Raw genomic sequence first — 16,036 nt, forward strand, 5'->3', positions numbered from 1 at the left:
ATACTTTATCACTTTCACTACTGAACAAGCAATTTGCAGTTAACAGATCTGAAACAGTTAAACACAGAAGTTTTGAATAAATCTATAAACAATATGAAAGTATGCTAAAAAACCAACTGTCCTCAAACTTAGAGCAGGTCAAGTCAATCCTTACAAGATAAGCCTATTTGCTGCTCAGGCAAAACTAAATACTCATCAGGATTCAAACAATAATGAAGATGACAAGAAAAAAATATAAAAACCAGAACAATTTACAGTCATAATCCCCTCTACTAAGCTCTTATTTCAAATGATTCTGTAATCACCATGTTATATTAAAACAGCAGTATTAAGATACTCTCCTTAAATAGAGGTACAAAATGAAGACAAAGTTCAGTTTCAGATCCTTCAATTTCAAAAGAGCTGTCAATACCAAGTGCTTTAAAATTAAAATTTTCAAAAGTAAATTAAACTGGAAACATTCATTGTTTGCCCTGCAACAGAAGAGGTCCATGCATTAAAACATTCCTCCTTCCCCTCCCCCATCATGGGCAACAGATGAGCTCATATTGCTAAAGTGAAATTGGGTAGCAATACATCAACTTAGTTGGTAAGCACAGCTTTAACATATATAGAATTTGTGCCTTAACTTAATAGTAGTTATACTGAAAAACAGTCAATGCAGTTCTTACAATCCTCAACTTACCTTACAGGCTAGAAACAAGTCTGAAGATGCTCAAAATGCAAGAAACAAATTTTCAAAGTTTATTTCAGCTCTGTGGAATAGACTTGTGTAACTTAATTGCTTCTGAAATCTTTAAATATGCTTACTTTCTGTAATTGTATATATCAGTCACAGAAGTTGGTCTAGTTAACAAATTTTGCTATTCATTACCATGATAGGTGATCATAATTTTATTCTTACAGCAGCCTACACAAAATAGCATTCTGTTTGATTACTTATCACATTCAGAGCCAAAGTAACTGACTCAATTTAAAGAAAGATCATTTGGACACATACTGCCACAATACACTTACCTTCATTGGGTGAAGTTTTCAATCTTGTACAGATTCCATAGACATCTCCATAACATTGTTGTATTTTATGCAATGCATCTGTAGATCGTAGTTCCATAAGTTCACGGAGCTCTGCAAGTGTGATTCCAAAATCTCCATGATTAGATTCTTTTACAGCATTTTTTACGCCACTGTATGCAACTGAGTTGTTAGCCATATCACCCATGATGTATAGTCCTTAGTGTGAAGAAACAAGTTTCCAAAAAAATGAAACAATTTATTTGAAATACTTCCAAAAGTAAAATAAATCCTTTAGATATGAAGACAGTCAGACGAGCAGATACATATCAGCCAAATAGAAGAGTCTGATATCAGTAACCCTTTCCAGAGAGGAATCTTGAATGTCGTCCCATGGTGAGTTCCTTTTTTCAAGTTAGTCATAGAAGGTGTACAATCTAGGGAAAAATTAGAGCCATTTATAGCAGTATACATTTTCAAATCTATTAAACATTGTTAGAAAAACTTTAAATAAGCAACATAGCAAAAGTGGGACATTGGTGCAATATTAGATATATAAAGCTTCAACCCAGTCTTTCAAATCCCTCAAGCCCCTTGACGCATACCATAAACTGTCACGGTAGGCAACAGTAATAGCCAATCTTCTGGTCCTTACATCTTGAGTCTCCAAGTCTGTGAAACGCACACAAAGGCTATATAACAACCTTTCTTGATTTACACATTCCTGGTACTAGTCTCAATCATTCTTACACTTCCTCTATTTGTCATACTCACTTATTTCTTACATTAAACCCATCTGGGTAGAGACTGCCACTTTTTATATGTACAGTATTAATTCCATCTCACCATGGCCTCTAAGTGTTACTCTAATACAGGGATGGATAATTTTTGATCACTCCAAGATTTTGGAAAATGGTCCATGGCCACACTCTTCCATAATATTAATGGAGGAGGTGTGGTGTCAGATGGAGATTGGGTGCAGAAGGAAGCCTGGGGTAAGAGATTGGGGTGAGGTCTGGGAGGGAGTTTGGGTGAAGGAGGCAATTGTGACCTCAGGCCTAGGATTGAGGAGCAGGGGTTTGGGTAGTGATCTAGGGCAGGAGATTGTGGTGCAGGACCTGAGAGGAGGCATGGGTTTAAGAGGGGGCAGAGGGTTTGGCCTATGTGGGATAAAGGGGGCATGAGTGGGGGGGCAGAGGGGCTGGGGTCAGGGCAGGCTCTGGCCAAGAGACCTACCAGTCAGCAGCCCAGCATGCTTCTCAGGTAGGAGCCAACCCCAAACCTGCACAGACTGCAGAGCCTGAGAGGGGGGCACGGGGCAGCATGGGGAGGTGCTTCACCTGCTACCTATCTTAAATAGGATTGTGGTGCTTTATGGCTGCTCCTGCCCCCAGAACTCTCCCCACCCCTCTGCTCACAGTTTGTGAAAACTCAAACAACTCAGCAGCCACTTTACTGAGCTGTGTGTGGGGGCAGGGCAAGCAAGGGCAACTGCCTGAGGTTCCCTTCTGCATCTGCAGGCTGGATCAGGTGGCTTGGCAGGCCGGATTCAGCCCACAGGAGGTGTTTTTGCCCAAGCCTGCTCTAATATAAAACTAATAGTTACAGAAACATGAGAAAAGTTTCCACAGTATATCTAGCATCTTTGACGAATTACTGTGTTCAGAGTGTGTAAAACATGCCCAGAAATTCAGGGATTAGACTTCTCAAAGGAAACCTATGACTTAATGAGGCTTGTTCCTTCCAAAACTAATCACATAACCTGGTCTTCACCTCCACACCCACTTTGTGCATCTTTGTGCAGATCCATTCTATATTCAGGTAATACTGAATCACGATTTGGACAAACCTCAAGCCACCAGCCTCTGAAGGATCTTGGTTCTACTTCACCCAGAGTAGTTTCTAGTCACAATCCTATGTCTTCCTTGAAATATCACGAAAGGGCTTCCTACAAGCACGCCAGTTTATGTATTTACTTGATCCAGAAGAGTCTGGTTGCTTGTTCAGAATGTACTAAATAATTTCCTCCCCGCTGTGTTTTTTTTTTTTTTAAATAAAGTTTCATGCATTTAGACCAGGCCCGGGCAAAATACCATCTGCAGGCCAGATCCAGCCCACAGATGCAGCAGGGAGGCTCAGATTCCCCACCTGCCACTGAAAAAAAAGTTATCATTGTGGGGTTCTGAACAGTTGTGAGCCCAGGAGAGAAAAGAGAGACTTCATGCACTGTCCTTGCCCCCCACACAATCCCATTAAACGGTTTCCAGCCAATGGGAGCTGCCTGTTGTCAGCAGGCAGCTTGCAAAGCACCCTCTCTCTCTCCACCATATAGTTACAGAGGCTGCACAGGCCTAGATTCTGCTTCAGAAGGCTGGAGGCCAGGAGTTAGATATTTTGATGTTTTGTTACTTCTTTAGTAGAATACGCATTTCAGACTCTCTGTTGTGTGTTGGCAAAAATGTGTTTTTGTGGTGATACATTTAGTGATGATGCAAATATACCACAGCTGAAGAGTAAACATAGGGGCTATGTCTACATTGGCGCAATCTTATGCAAAAGCAACTGCTTTTGCGCAAAAACTTGCTGCCTGTCTACACTGGCTGCTAGTTCTTGCGCAAGAACACTGACGTTCTAATGTGTGAAATCAGGGCTTCTTGCACAAGAACTCTGATGCTCCCTCTCAGAATAAGCCCTCTTGTGCAACTGTTCTTGCACAAGAGGCCAGTGTAGACAGGCAACATGAATTTCTTGTGCAATAAAGCCCTATGGTTAAAACGGCCATCAGAGCTTTCTTGCACAAGAGAGCGTCTACACTGGCCTGGATGCTCTTGCACAAAGGCACATGCCAGTGTAGACGCTCTCTTCTGGAAGAGTTTTTGCACAAGAACTTTTCTGCAAGAGTGTTCTCGCACAAAATCATACCAGTGTAGACGTAGCCCTAGACTTAAAGGACAGTATCAAGATAATTAGGCCTCTGATATGTCCTTTATTCCAGCTAACCAGGAAAAAGATGGACTTCAACTGGATATCAACTGAAACCAGCTGCATTTTGGGTACGTCTAGACTACATGCCTCTGATGACAGAGGCATGTAGATTAGGCTATCCGGCATAGGAAAATGAAGCAATTTAAATAATCGCCGCTTCATTTAAATTTAAATGAATGCCACGCTGAGCTGGTCAGCTGTTTGTCGGCTCAGGGCGGTAATCTGGACGCTCCATGGTTGACAAAGGCATTTGTCGACCTCCCAGGAAAACCTCATCCCAGGAGGCATACCTGGGAGGTCGACAAATGCCTTTGATGTCGACTGCAGAGCATCCAGACTACCGCGCTGAGCCGACAGACAGCTGATCGGCTCAGCACGGCATCCATTTAAATTTAAATCAAGCAGCAATTATTTAAATCACCGCTTCATTTTCCTATGCCGGGTAGCCTAATCTACATTCCTCTGTCAGAGGCATGTAGTCTAGACGTACCCTTTAAGTAGTCCAATTTTAATAAGGTCTCTAAACCATTAAGTTACGAAATTACAAAAATAGCACACTTATATTACATTTTTTCATCCAACTTACAGTGCTTTTCAGAAACAGGCAAGTATCATTATGCCTTTGCCTCAGTTTCTCCAGTACAATGTGACTTTGGGGAATTCACAATCAAAGAACAGAAAACTCAGTTCACTCCTATTCCCCAAGGTGGAAAGAGATAGCATCTTAGGCCCAGCAAGTCAGCCTAGTTTAGAGCCATCTCTCAAGTGTTTTAATTCTCAGAACTTGCTTCTAGGAGTGAAATATGATTTTACAGCAACTAAACAGAGCAAAGAACAAAGGCAAGGTTGGCTCCTTCTATAATCTGGAGACATGTATAGGATAGTGTTAAATGACAATGCTCTCTTCTGAAATATAAGATGTGACAATCATGTCAATGCAAGACTGTTAGAATTAAGATAAATTTCATCCTACTTGCATCCAAGCTATATGACTGTTTTTATAACTACTGGAGGTGAAAATTAAGAATACATAATGCTGAGGAAAGATAGCAGATTGATAATCCTAAAAACTGACTCATTTATTTATTCTCAAAAAGGAACACAACAGGGTATTAGAAGCAAGAAGCTCCCTACATGGCCTTCAGTAATGACCTCGAGGGACTATTGTGCATGTCAGCTAGTAGTTCATTTTCTATGCTTAGCCTCTGAGGGCCAAAGCTGGGGCCTTGTTACTGTAAGCATCTCAATAAAGCAAACTTAAGCCACAAGGCCAAATGAAATCAAAATACTGAGTCATTCAAGAACAAACTGCATTTAAATTGTGCTTGAGAGAACTGTAGTTCTACCCTTCTTCTCAGTCAGACCCATTAACACAAGTCCTCCCCACCTCCCTTCCTTCAGGAGGGATTCTACCCTTTTCATACAGGTATGTATAAACAATGCTTTAAAACAGGGTTGGGGAACCTTTTCTGATTTAGGGCCACAGACCCACAGGAAAAATAAAATCCGTTGGCGGCAGCACAGATAAGAAAAAAAGACAAACACACACACTCGTCACCAGTGTGGTCTTTCCAATGCTGGAGGGAGCCCTGAGCCTCAGGGGCTGGTTCCAGGCAAGGCGGAGGCTGCATCTGGCCCCCAGGTCTTAGGTCCCCCAACCCTGCTTTAGAAAATAACAGTTAATAAAAGGAAGGAGCTATGTAAGTAAGGCTCATGTTTTGGATACCAATCCAAGAGGTCAGGCCTGGATAGTGTTACTTACATAAAATAGGACTAAAGTAATTGCCCTACAGGATTCAAAACAGAAGTCCATCTCATCCAGTAATTGGTGAGATGATGGCCTGTATTTGGATGATCGTTCAAGAATCCAACAATAGGCAGACAAGATGCAAGTAACCCAATATACTACCACCACCACCACACTGGCGACTAACTCCATGACATACCATAGGAATTTTAGCTAAAATGTTTTGCCAAGTAATTCCTCACCTTTGAAATCACCATATATAACCTATGTGCAATACACAATTAGAATGAAGACAGATTTTTTCATGTGAACTTAACTAATCTTTAAAAGCATTCTGCCATGTTGAAAGTAAACACCCCTGCCCCACCCAGGAAAACAGTACTAGATTTCTCACATGTTCAGTTTACTCAAACTTTTCATGGACATTCAAAGAAAAAAAGTTTCACCAGTAAGGTATCCTTTTTAGCTGCAAGTTAGATTATAAACTATTAAAATAGTTCAAAGTTGCTTACAGATTAAGCCTTAGCTGATGTTCTTCTCTGTAAAGAATTTGACCTTCAACTGCACATTATCAGCAGCCCAGTTTTATTATGGGAAAAGACTCCCAAAGTGATTATCTTGGGAAAGCCTTGCTTAATCTAATTAGTTCAACAAAGAACCAATAAGTCTATGAACCCATAGTTGGCAATGAGAAAAGAACTGCCTGCAGATATTTGAATTTGCTTGTTATCTCCAAGTTTAAGTTTCACAGACTAAATTTTAAGGTAGCAGACATCCAACACAATTTTGGAAACAAGTTATTTGTATACAATTAGGTTAAGATCCTTAGGGCAGGTATTGTTTTATTTCTTAAATTCCTAGCACACTACAAATCTACTGTATATTTGTGAAAGTTTGTGTGTCTGAGTGTCTGTTCAAGAACTCCTAAATGCTAAGGAGCACCAAATTTGCTACTCAGCTTCCTCTTCCAACTTAAAGCAAGGTCAGGGTTTGGTTGCACCAAAGTAATGGTATGTGTATAGAATAAGATTTTCTGTTTGATGAGAAACAGGGAGGACTATGATAACTGGGACAGTTATACTTCAAAATGACCACGTGGGAGCGGCTGGGCTGCCCAACCCCCACCAAGTGGGCTAGGTTGCCCAGCCCCTATGAGCAGCCAGGCCCATCTCCTGCTCTGAACCTCACCCTCCACTCCTTTGCCCTGAGCTCCTCCTCACCCTGACTCTTGCGCTCTCATGCGCCCAGCCCACTGCCCAGAGCTCAAGTCCCCCCCCCCACACACACACTCCCAAGCTCCTGTCCTGACTTCTGCATGCCCTACAAGACAAGCTAATTTAATGTGACTAATTTACAAATGTAGGTTTTAAAATAAAACGATTAAGAAAAAGGTGCTTTCCTCTCTGTAATTAGATGAGTTTGGGGGCAGAACTGTTATACAGAAGCCCGTGTTTTGCATTTAGAGTGTAGCATAACAGGAATCCAATTTGTTAAGTCACATAAAATTGTTTATAGAAAGCTAAATTGGATCCAGATTTATACAAAATTCATGGGTTTACCTCAACTGATACTAGGATCATTAGATACTCCTGTAAAGGTTATAAGTTAGTACAAAAAGCAGAGGAAATCTGAAAACAAGTGTACAAGTAATCCTAGTTGGAGTAATTTGTGCTTGGGATTGGGTATTTTTGGTGAAATAATGTTACTGCCCCTTTTGAAGGCATTTCTTCTGTATGTAACTTCGAGTCGACAGTAGAAAAAGCAGCTTTAAAAAGGAGTGAAACAGCATAGCTAAAAGTCTTCTATAAAGCAGCCTTAGTGACACCTATTTTTCAGCAATAAGTTTTTCATTTAATATACATCTGCAACAGAAAGAGGACAGGCTCTACCAATGTAAAAAGTCTTACTACTACGGGCTTGTGTACACTGAAAAAAATCCACTGCAGTGCTTCAGTAAAGGTATTACCCGCAGTGACAGAAGAGCTTCTCCCACCATTGTAAGTAACCCACCTTGCTTAGAGAAGTGGTAGTAAGGTCAACAGTCCTAGCACTGTCTGCAGCAGGGGGTTGGTCGGTTTAAATGCAGTCAGTCAGATGTGACTTTAAAAACATCCCTGTGCAACATAGTTATGACAATTTGCTAGAGTAGATCAGGCCTATCATTTCTGGGTTCCCAAGAATAAAAGGTAGCGGTCCCAAAATTTCATTTAATGAGATCTAGCTTACAACAGAATTTAGTTAGCAAGTGTTCCTTTTACTGAAAACAATGTGAATTGGCTGTTGCTCTAAGATCTTCTCTTCCCGGCATCGTGGAAGACTAGACATTGCTGGCATCTGCAGAGGCTGCTGCTGGCCTGAGACCACTTCCTGCTGCTGACAGCACCTGTTAAAGGCTCTTAAAACAGTTTACCAGCTGAAATTTAATGTACTGTTTGAGAAATCAAGACATCAGAAACTATTAGGCTATGCTATACTAAACTTAAGTAGAGACGACAAGGGCTATAGAGATCAATATACTCCAACAGTGTTTTCTGTCTCCCCCATTTAGTGTGTCCTGTTTAAACAGCGGATAAGGAAAGCATTACCTTAAAATATCTATTAACTTTACCATGAAAGATCAACTCATTACCATTACCATTCCCTAAGTGTCAGGAGATCTATATCTGAGCAAAGATCAAACTGAAAAGAATATAATAGCTTTTAAAATATTCCCACACATTAGTACAAAGGCTATGTTGCAAGACAATCTGGAGACCCTGTGTTTATTCTCCAACCTGTGAATGAGATCCTGAAAGAGTGAAGGGAGATAATCCTATTATATTACAAAAGATACTAAATTAGTGGATGGAAGTTTGACACTGAACTGTCCATACAAAGACCCTTTGTTTATCTCCTTCCTGAAGGAACAGAACAGAAAAATGTTGAGAAAAAGATATTCATAGGACTTTTCCGCTGCTTTTAGCTTAACCCATGACTGAAAATAAGCTTTTCAAAAATTGTATCAAGGACATTTCCACTATCTGATATTTCTTGAAAGACTGATTTAAATATCTTAATGTGCTTAAATTTGCTATATTCAATCCAACACAATTTTGCAATGACTCAAGTTTTCTGAAGCTTCTTTAAATTAGACCCAATCAAAAAAACACACACACACCCCCTTTCACTGAACTCATCCAGTAACTACTCAACTAGCAGTTTATAATCACTAACAATTCAGGGTTTTATTTAGCCTTTCAAATCTGATTTAGAGAGTGATTACTAAATTAAAAATATTTGAATTGTTTACTATGCGAGAATTCTCTACCCCCCCCCCCCCCCCCCCGGAAATACCTTAATCATTTTGTTTTCCTCAGTCTGCATAGTAATTGTGGTTTAAATGTTCTATTTAAATATGTTGTGTACTGCCTACTGGTACTCGCCTAAAAAGATATAGAAGTCGAAATGAAGAATTCTAAAGATTCAAAGAAGGAAATTTAGTCATGTCATATAAAAATACCTTATTCAAGTCCTGCATATGAATCTCAGACTTCCCAGAGATACGGGAATTCTCTAACCACAGTACAGTAAAACTCCACTGGTCCGGCACTCCTGATGGTCCGGCACCATCAGGAACCCAGAAGTGCTCCGGGCAGCCAGACCGTTAGAGCTACTCTGCCCCCGGCTTCCCCAATTCAGCCGCTGCTGAAACTGACCAGTGGCTGAATCGGGGAAGCCAGGGGCAGAGCAGCTGGGATGCAGCCTTGTAGGTCCCGTAGCGCTGCCCCTCAGGGCTGCAGGACCAACCCAGCAGCACCCCAGCTGTCCCCATTCAGCCACTGCTGAAAATTGACTATCGGCTGACGCCGGGAAGCCCAGGGCAGAGCAGCTCTGCCTCGGGCTTCCTAGAATCAGCCGCTGATCAGTTTCAGCAGCAGCTGACTTGGGGACGCCTGGAGCAGAGCAGCTGGGGTGCTGCTGGGTTGGTCTTGCAGCACCAAGGAGCGGCACTACCAGACCAATCCAGCAGCACCCCAGCTGCTCTGCCCCAGGTGTCCCCAAGAGCAGCTGGGGTCCTGCTGGGTTGGTCAGTAGCACAGTCCCTTGGTGCTGTGAGGACCAACCCAGCAGCACACCTTAGCTGCTCTGAAACTGACCAGCAGCAGCTGAATTGGGGATGCCTGGGGCAGAGCCAGACTATCAGAAGGGGGGGGGGGGGCGCTATGAGGGGTCTGTGGTGGCATCCCACCCACATTACCCCAGACTCCTCATAGACCCCCTCTTCCAATAGTCTGGCATATCTGATAATCCGGCACCCCCTGGTTCCTAAAGGTGCCGGATTATCAGAAGTTTACTGTACTACAACAAAAACTGCAAGGTGTGTGTGTCAACTTAAAACTTGAATCCATTTGAAACTATAACACTTTATAATCAGACAGGTTACATGAAAGCAGCCAACTTCTAAGGAACAAAAGAAATGTAGGATACTTATAAATGTTGTAGTGTTAGACAAAGTAGACTCTGGATTAAGCTGGCTATTGTCAGGCCCCTTCACTGGAGGTTCCTTGTTGTAGACTCTGAAGAGAAGTAAGCTCTGTTTATTCACTTCCACGGCATAACAAGCAGCTTCTATGACTTTTGTTGAAGGAATGGCAGATGTGCAGGTGGAAAAGCTAGAGTCATGGATGAAGGTCTTGTAATTCTGGCCCTGTGGCACTAGACATTTGTTGCATCAAACGGTGTACGTGCTCATGAAGAATTTGCAACAGTGCAGTTGTACACTGAAAACCCAGTGAGTCTATGTCTAGACTGCAGGCTTCTTTCAGAAGAACCTTTTCTCTGGAGAGACCTTCCAAAAAAAACTTCTAAAAGAGCTGGCTATTGTCAGCATACAAAAGCACATCGAAAAAGTGATCTGCTTTTTCAAGAGATAGCATCCACACTGAATGGATGCTCACATTTAATATGTGATTACTAGAGATGGAACAGCCACCAGGGCACCTGTACTTTTTCCTCCTCTTTCGAAAGAACTTTCCCGTCCACACACGCTTTTTTCCAAAAGAGCTTTTTTAGGAAAAAGGCTTCTTCCTCATGGAAAGATGACTACTAAATGCTGGAAAAAACCCTCTATCCTTTCTATTTACTTGCGACATAACTCAGGTTTTGTTGGAAAACCAGCCGTTTTTCGAACAAAACCTTGTAGTGCAGGCATACCCTGAGAGTAGGGTCAATTTTCAACCATCCAGTGATAAGATGCAAAGCAAGATTGAGCCTGGCTCTCCTGCAGATATGTTGCCTAGTTAAGTGGCTTACTATGGTGAAACTTTACTCTTTTTGCTGCCTTTCAAAGAATGAAGAACAGGAGTCTCAAACTCAGTTTACCTTGGCGCCAATGCAAGTCGTCAAATCCTCCTAGTCGGCCACCGGGCACCCCCTCTGGCAGGGCTTCCACTGAAGTGGAAAGATTGAGCTGGCCTGGGAGAGGGCAGAGCACAGGCTCCTGCACTGCTCCACTTTCCTGCATCTCCCACCAGCGTGGTGAGTGCAGTGGGACGCAACTCCTGCTGTAGTCCTGGGAAGCTCGGAGGCTGCGTCTCTCGGGAGAGAGGCTGGAGGTAAAGTGTGCTGTGGGTGGGAAGAGGTGGGATAGGGGCAGAGCAGAAGTTGGACTTGGGGAAGTGCAAGGACCCAAATGTTAGCAGCTGTGTGCAGGCCAGATTGTGGAACTTCTCGGGCTACAGATGGCCACCCAGGCTGTGGGTTTGAGACTCCCCCCCCCCCCCCCGAAGTTTCAGAAGAGATGAGAGCCTGTCTCCATTCAAGGAAGCCTCTTCAGAGGAGGAGAGTTTAATCAAACCATCCCGCATGTACACCCATTTGAGAAGTCCGTAGATGGGCAGAGTCCCAATTTCCAGGGGAGAAGTAGTGACCAGTCAAGTTCCTACTTGACTACCCGAAAAGCATTTGCTTTTTGTCCACTGGAAACATGTCCATAGTACAGCTCAGGGGAGAGGGGAGGCAATTTCTAGCAGGGTACGAAGATTCATACTAAGTCTACTTGAGCTATCATGCTAAAGATAGTGGTGTGGATGTTGCAGCACAGCCAGGAGCTTACCTGACTCTTGCATTTCAGTTCAGGGCTCGCTTTAGCCATCACATATGCTACAATGTATTTGGTATGCTAATTAGAGAAGAGCTAGAACAACGGTCTCCTCACTTGGGAATCAATTTTCATTGATAGTGTAGGTCCATAGTACTAATTTTCAAAGTAATTAATGAATCAAAACTAGTAATGTCAGAGACAGCTTTGATTTATGAACCCTCATCTACAAGTGCACTCCTGAAACAAAGCACATCCCAAAGCCCAGAACAAAGCGCAAGAGGCAGTGACAAAAGTATTCTCTGGAAAGGGCTTCTGGCCTCAGAGCAACCTTTAAGACAAAGCTATTCAACACACAGCCTGTGAGCCACATGTGGCGGCCCACGACCTGTTTGGGGTTTGCGGAGGGCTCAACATGCAACCCACAGGTGGGATCCTTTGAACATAGCCTCCACTGGAAACATGCTCCATAATGATGAGTCAATATAATGGTCTTCTGTTGATATGTGTTTTAGTAGTTAAATTCCTGTACTGTCATTGCTCATTAAAAGTGCTGTCATGAGTGGAAATCAAGTAAATATTGCATTTTATTAATATCAGCAGAACTGACTTAAATGGGGCCTGTGTGTTGTGTAGTCTTGCCTTAATCTTTGTATTCGTGCCAGTCAGTGTGAAATAAGCTATCTGCATATATATTTGCATGTACATGCAACCACACTTAAGTTGTGGCCCTCGACATGTGTTGAGAGTATCATTGTGGCCCCCAGAGTTCTCAAAGTTGAGTGTAGTCGTCCTTTAACAGGAGAAAAAGTGAATTCCACATGTGACCACCTTTAGGGAAAAAGTCAAAACCTCTCTCAGAAGTCCTTTCCAGTATGACAATTCAAAAACAGCCCTCTTCTCCAAATGATCCCCCTTTCTGGAGTAAGAGTGCTAGGGATTTCATGAAACCCACTGGGGCTTGATTGTCCATGGGAAGGCTTTGATACAATGAGCGACAGTATAAGACTATAGGTTAGACAGAATCTTAAGCACACTGGATATTTCTTATGTAGGAAATATCCAAGAGTTTTACCTAACCACCTGAAGGGGCCACAATTTAAAGGATGCAAAGAGACAAATCAAAGGAGGAAAAGTTTAACACCCAACACATGCTCAAAAAAGCAGAAGAAAACAATCTTTTCTCCTTTGAAACAGTATGTATTACAGAAACAAGTGTGGACTGTTCACACAAACAAGTGCAGTCTATGGCCAAGTTACAATGATCTGAAGTTTAAAAAGAGAGTTTGACAGGTTAAAGGCTGACTCTCCATGAATGCAAGCTCCTGTGGAGCTGCCTGCCCCCTGCCTCTGTGGAAAGCACTGGGAACGGAAGAGGGCAGATGGCTCCCTATGTGTACTAGCTCCCGTCTATCAGAGATGGCAGCATGGGGAGGAGGGGACTCCACAGGAGCCAGTGCTCCTGGCTCCCAAGCACTGGCCCCTACCTGCCCTTTATGCTGCTGTCTCTGTAGAAGGCAGCAGCAGGAGAGAGGCAGGCAGCTCCACAGAAGCCTGCCTGTGTGGGGAGCCAGCTTGAAAGCCGGCTCCCCATGGTCACCCGCTGTGGCCTTCTCCCCCCCTTGCTGCAGGGAGGAGTTGCATGTAACCATTAAGACTAACTAATAAGCATGGACTTATTGTTTAATCATAAACATTTATATACACTAACATCCCTAGTCCAAACTAGTGTTTGCAGGAAGCATGTAGGGGACAATAAAACTGCTAATCTGCATATCCTTCTACACCCCACATCTTCTGAATACCAAATTTACAGCCATTAAAAAAATGCATTATGGACCATAAAATCTGGTCTCCAAGTGAAATCTGGTCTTCTGCATATTTCATGCTATACAGCCGGTACTAGAGTTGTGAATGGTCGACTTACGACCGTTCACATTTACAAGCGAAACGTTGGTAAATGGCAGACCCCGAGTTACAAAAGCGATCCGCTCTTACAAACAGTGTGGTTGCGTGTAACTCTATGGGGTCCAACTTACAAACAAACCGAATTACAACCAATTGCTTGGTCCGTAACCGGTTCGTAAGTCAGGGGGAGGCTGTACTATACTGATATATCACAGGGCAGACCAGTATTTCTCAAACTGGGTGTCCTGACTCAAAATGGAGTTGTGGGCAGAGATAGTCACAAGATTTTAGGGTGACTGCAATATTGCTACCATTAATTCTGTGTTGCCTTCAGAGCTGCAGCTATTGGCCAGGCCCCTGACAGAAGTGCCTTGTCAGCAGTGATTCAGAAGGGTAGCAGTACCATAGCCCCTGCTTTACAATAACTTTACAACCTTCCCTCTCACCCCAATTCCTTCTGAGGTCAGGACCCTCTCAATTCAAGCAACTAATCAACAAATTGACTAGGCACAAAGAGGCAGCAAGGGGGGGGGGGGGGAGGAAGGGGTGCTGGAGGAAGCTGGCTTAAAAGCATATTCCCTCCAACTCTGTGGGAGGGGGCAGGAGCACAGCAGCAGCCAACTTTGACATGTACAAGAGTCCCCGCTGGCCCCCACCTCTCTGTAAGCCCTAGGAGTCTGCAGCAGCCTTAGCAAAGAGCAATCAGGACAATCTGCTGCCTAGCAGCTGAGCCAGGACCACAGCAGCCCAAAAGTGGAAGTCTGGCTGGGCCACATCAGCCTGCGAGGCAGCAGCCAGAACGGCTATGAGAGTATGACTGGGGCTGCCTGCCACCTAGGGATGTTAAGGACTAGTCAACTAATCACTTCTATCAGATAGAGGCAGCAGGAAGCGGGGGGGGGGGGGGTACTTAAAAGCAGCAGCACCACACGGAGCCAAGGGTAAGCGGGGAGCTCCAGCAGACCCCGAGCTAGTGTAGCACTGACCCTTTGAAACGCTGCCGCAGCGTTTCAAAGGGGCAACACCACCGTGTTGACTAATCAAATAGTCAATGCAAAAAAAGGGTCAGTCTAGAGCAGGGGTTCCCAATGTGGGGTATGTACCCCAAGGAGATATGAGAAACTTGTCAAGGGGGTACGGGGAATATTTGGTAAATAACTAGATTATCCTAATTGAAATATTCCAAAAGTAGTAGTGTTAGTGAAAAAAGTTGTGGATTCTAGAGTCTAGAATTTATTTCCTTTCATATTGAATAGGGGGTATGGGAAGGTTTACTAAAAGCCAAGGGGGTACGGGGATCAAAAAAGAGTTGGGAACCCTTGGTCTAGAGGGTGCTAGACAAGAAAGGTCCACCTGTATTATAGGTACACCTTTGTGGGCCCCCTTTGTACTAGGCAGAGTAGAAAAAATAAAATTTTTAGCTCTTGCTCCAAACAGCTTTCAAACCAAACTATAGGTGAAAGATAGGGGAACCACAAAGAAATAATGTACACACTTTAGCTTCTGCGTATTATGAGAGTTGCAGGATTTTATGCGGGGGGGGGGGGGGGGGAAGGGAAGAGATCTGGAATGCTTCACATGCAGTTTACTGCAATTGCCTGGCATAAATCATGTATCATGTTTGCGTTCATCCTTCATGAACGTTTTTTTACAACAATTATTTAGATCCACATCCAAGATTCAGGAAAGTGTTAAGCAGCTAGTATCACTCACCCAGAATCCTCTACTGGTTGAAAGAAGAGATTTCTCACCCACTCCTCAAAAACAGTGGTAAATACTACCAACTGCAGTAGCTGAAACACATACATACCTAAAGTCTAAATAATGGGTAACTTTTTAAAATAATAATAGATTTAGATCAAGTATCAAAAATCTGTGTATTTTCTGATCACAACACAGTTTGTTGAGTCCACATTTCAACTGAGTGGACTACATGTCTGACACGTCTGTTTATGAAGTTATATTTAATATTTTCTCAAATGTATCTATTTTCGTTCTAGGTTTATCACACCATTATATTCAAATGGTACCATTATATTCATGGGGAAAAAAAGGCTTTCAAATAAAACCCAAACTGACCAATTTCTGGGAACATCAAATTTCCACCAGCTGGAGGACGTAGAATTGGGAGCAAGTCCTCACCTACCATATTATGGATGGTGATACCACCAAAATTAGATTTGTAAAAAACCTGCAGAATCATGATGCCAGCTGCTTAACATTCTATCATTAACTTGATCATGGAATTCAATGTTTCTAGACTTATTCCCAGTTAAGTTTTAATTAAAAGATAGCTAAAATAC

The 16,036-nt window shown here is 42.9% G+C and overlaps 1 protein-coding gene across 7 annotated transcripts in view; it reads right to left on the reverse strand.

The window, feature by feature from the left end:
- ATP2B1 (ATPase plasma membrane Ca2+ transporting 1) overlaps nucleotides 1-16,036 on the reverse strand; it is a 119,872-nt gene that overhangs the window by 77,522 nt on the left and 26,314 nt on the right. For all 7 annotated transcript variants that reach the window (XM_075932896.1, XM_075932887.1, XM_075932895.1 and 4 more), the window contains exon 2: nucleotides 1,018-1,451. In XM_075932896.1, coding sequence (XP_075789011.1) covers nucleotides 1,018-1,222 — 205 coding nt within the window. In that variant the 5' untranslated portion in view covers nucleotides 1,223-1,451. The remainder of the gene's footprint in view (nucleotides 1-1,017; nucleotides 1,452-16,036) is intronic.

Source organism: Pelodiscus sinensis, chromosome 1 (assembly GCF_049634645.1).
Source record: "Pelodiscus sinensis isolate JC-2024 chromosome 1, ASM4963464v1, whole genome shotgun sequence".
Classification (NCBI taxonomy): domain Eukaryota; kingdom Metazoa; phylum Chordata; order Testudines; family Trionychidae; genus Pelodiscus; species Pelodiscus sinensis.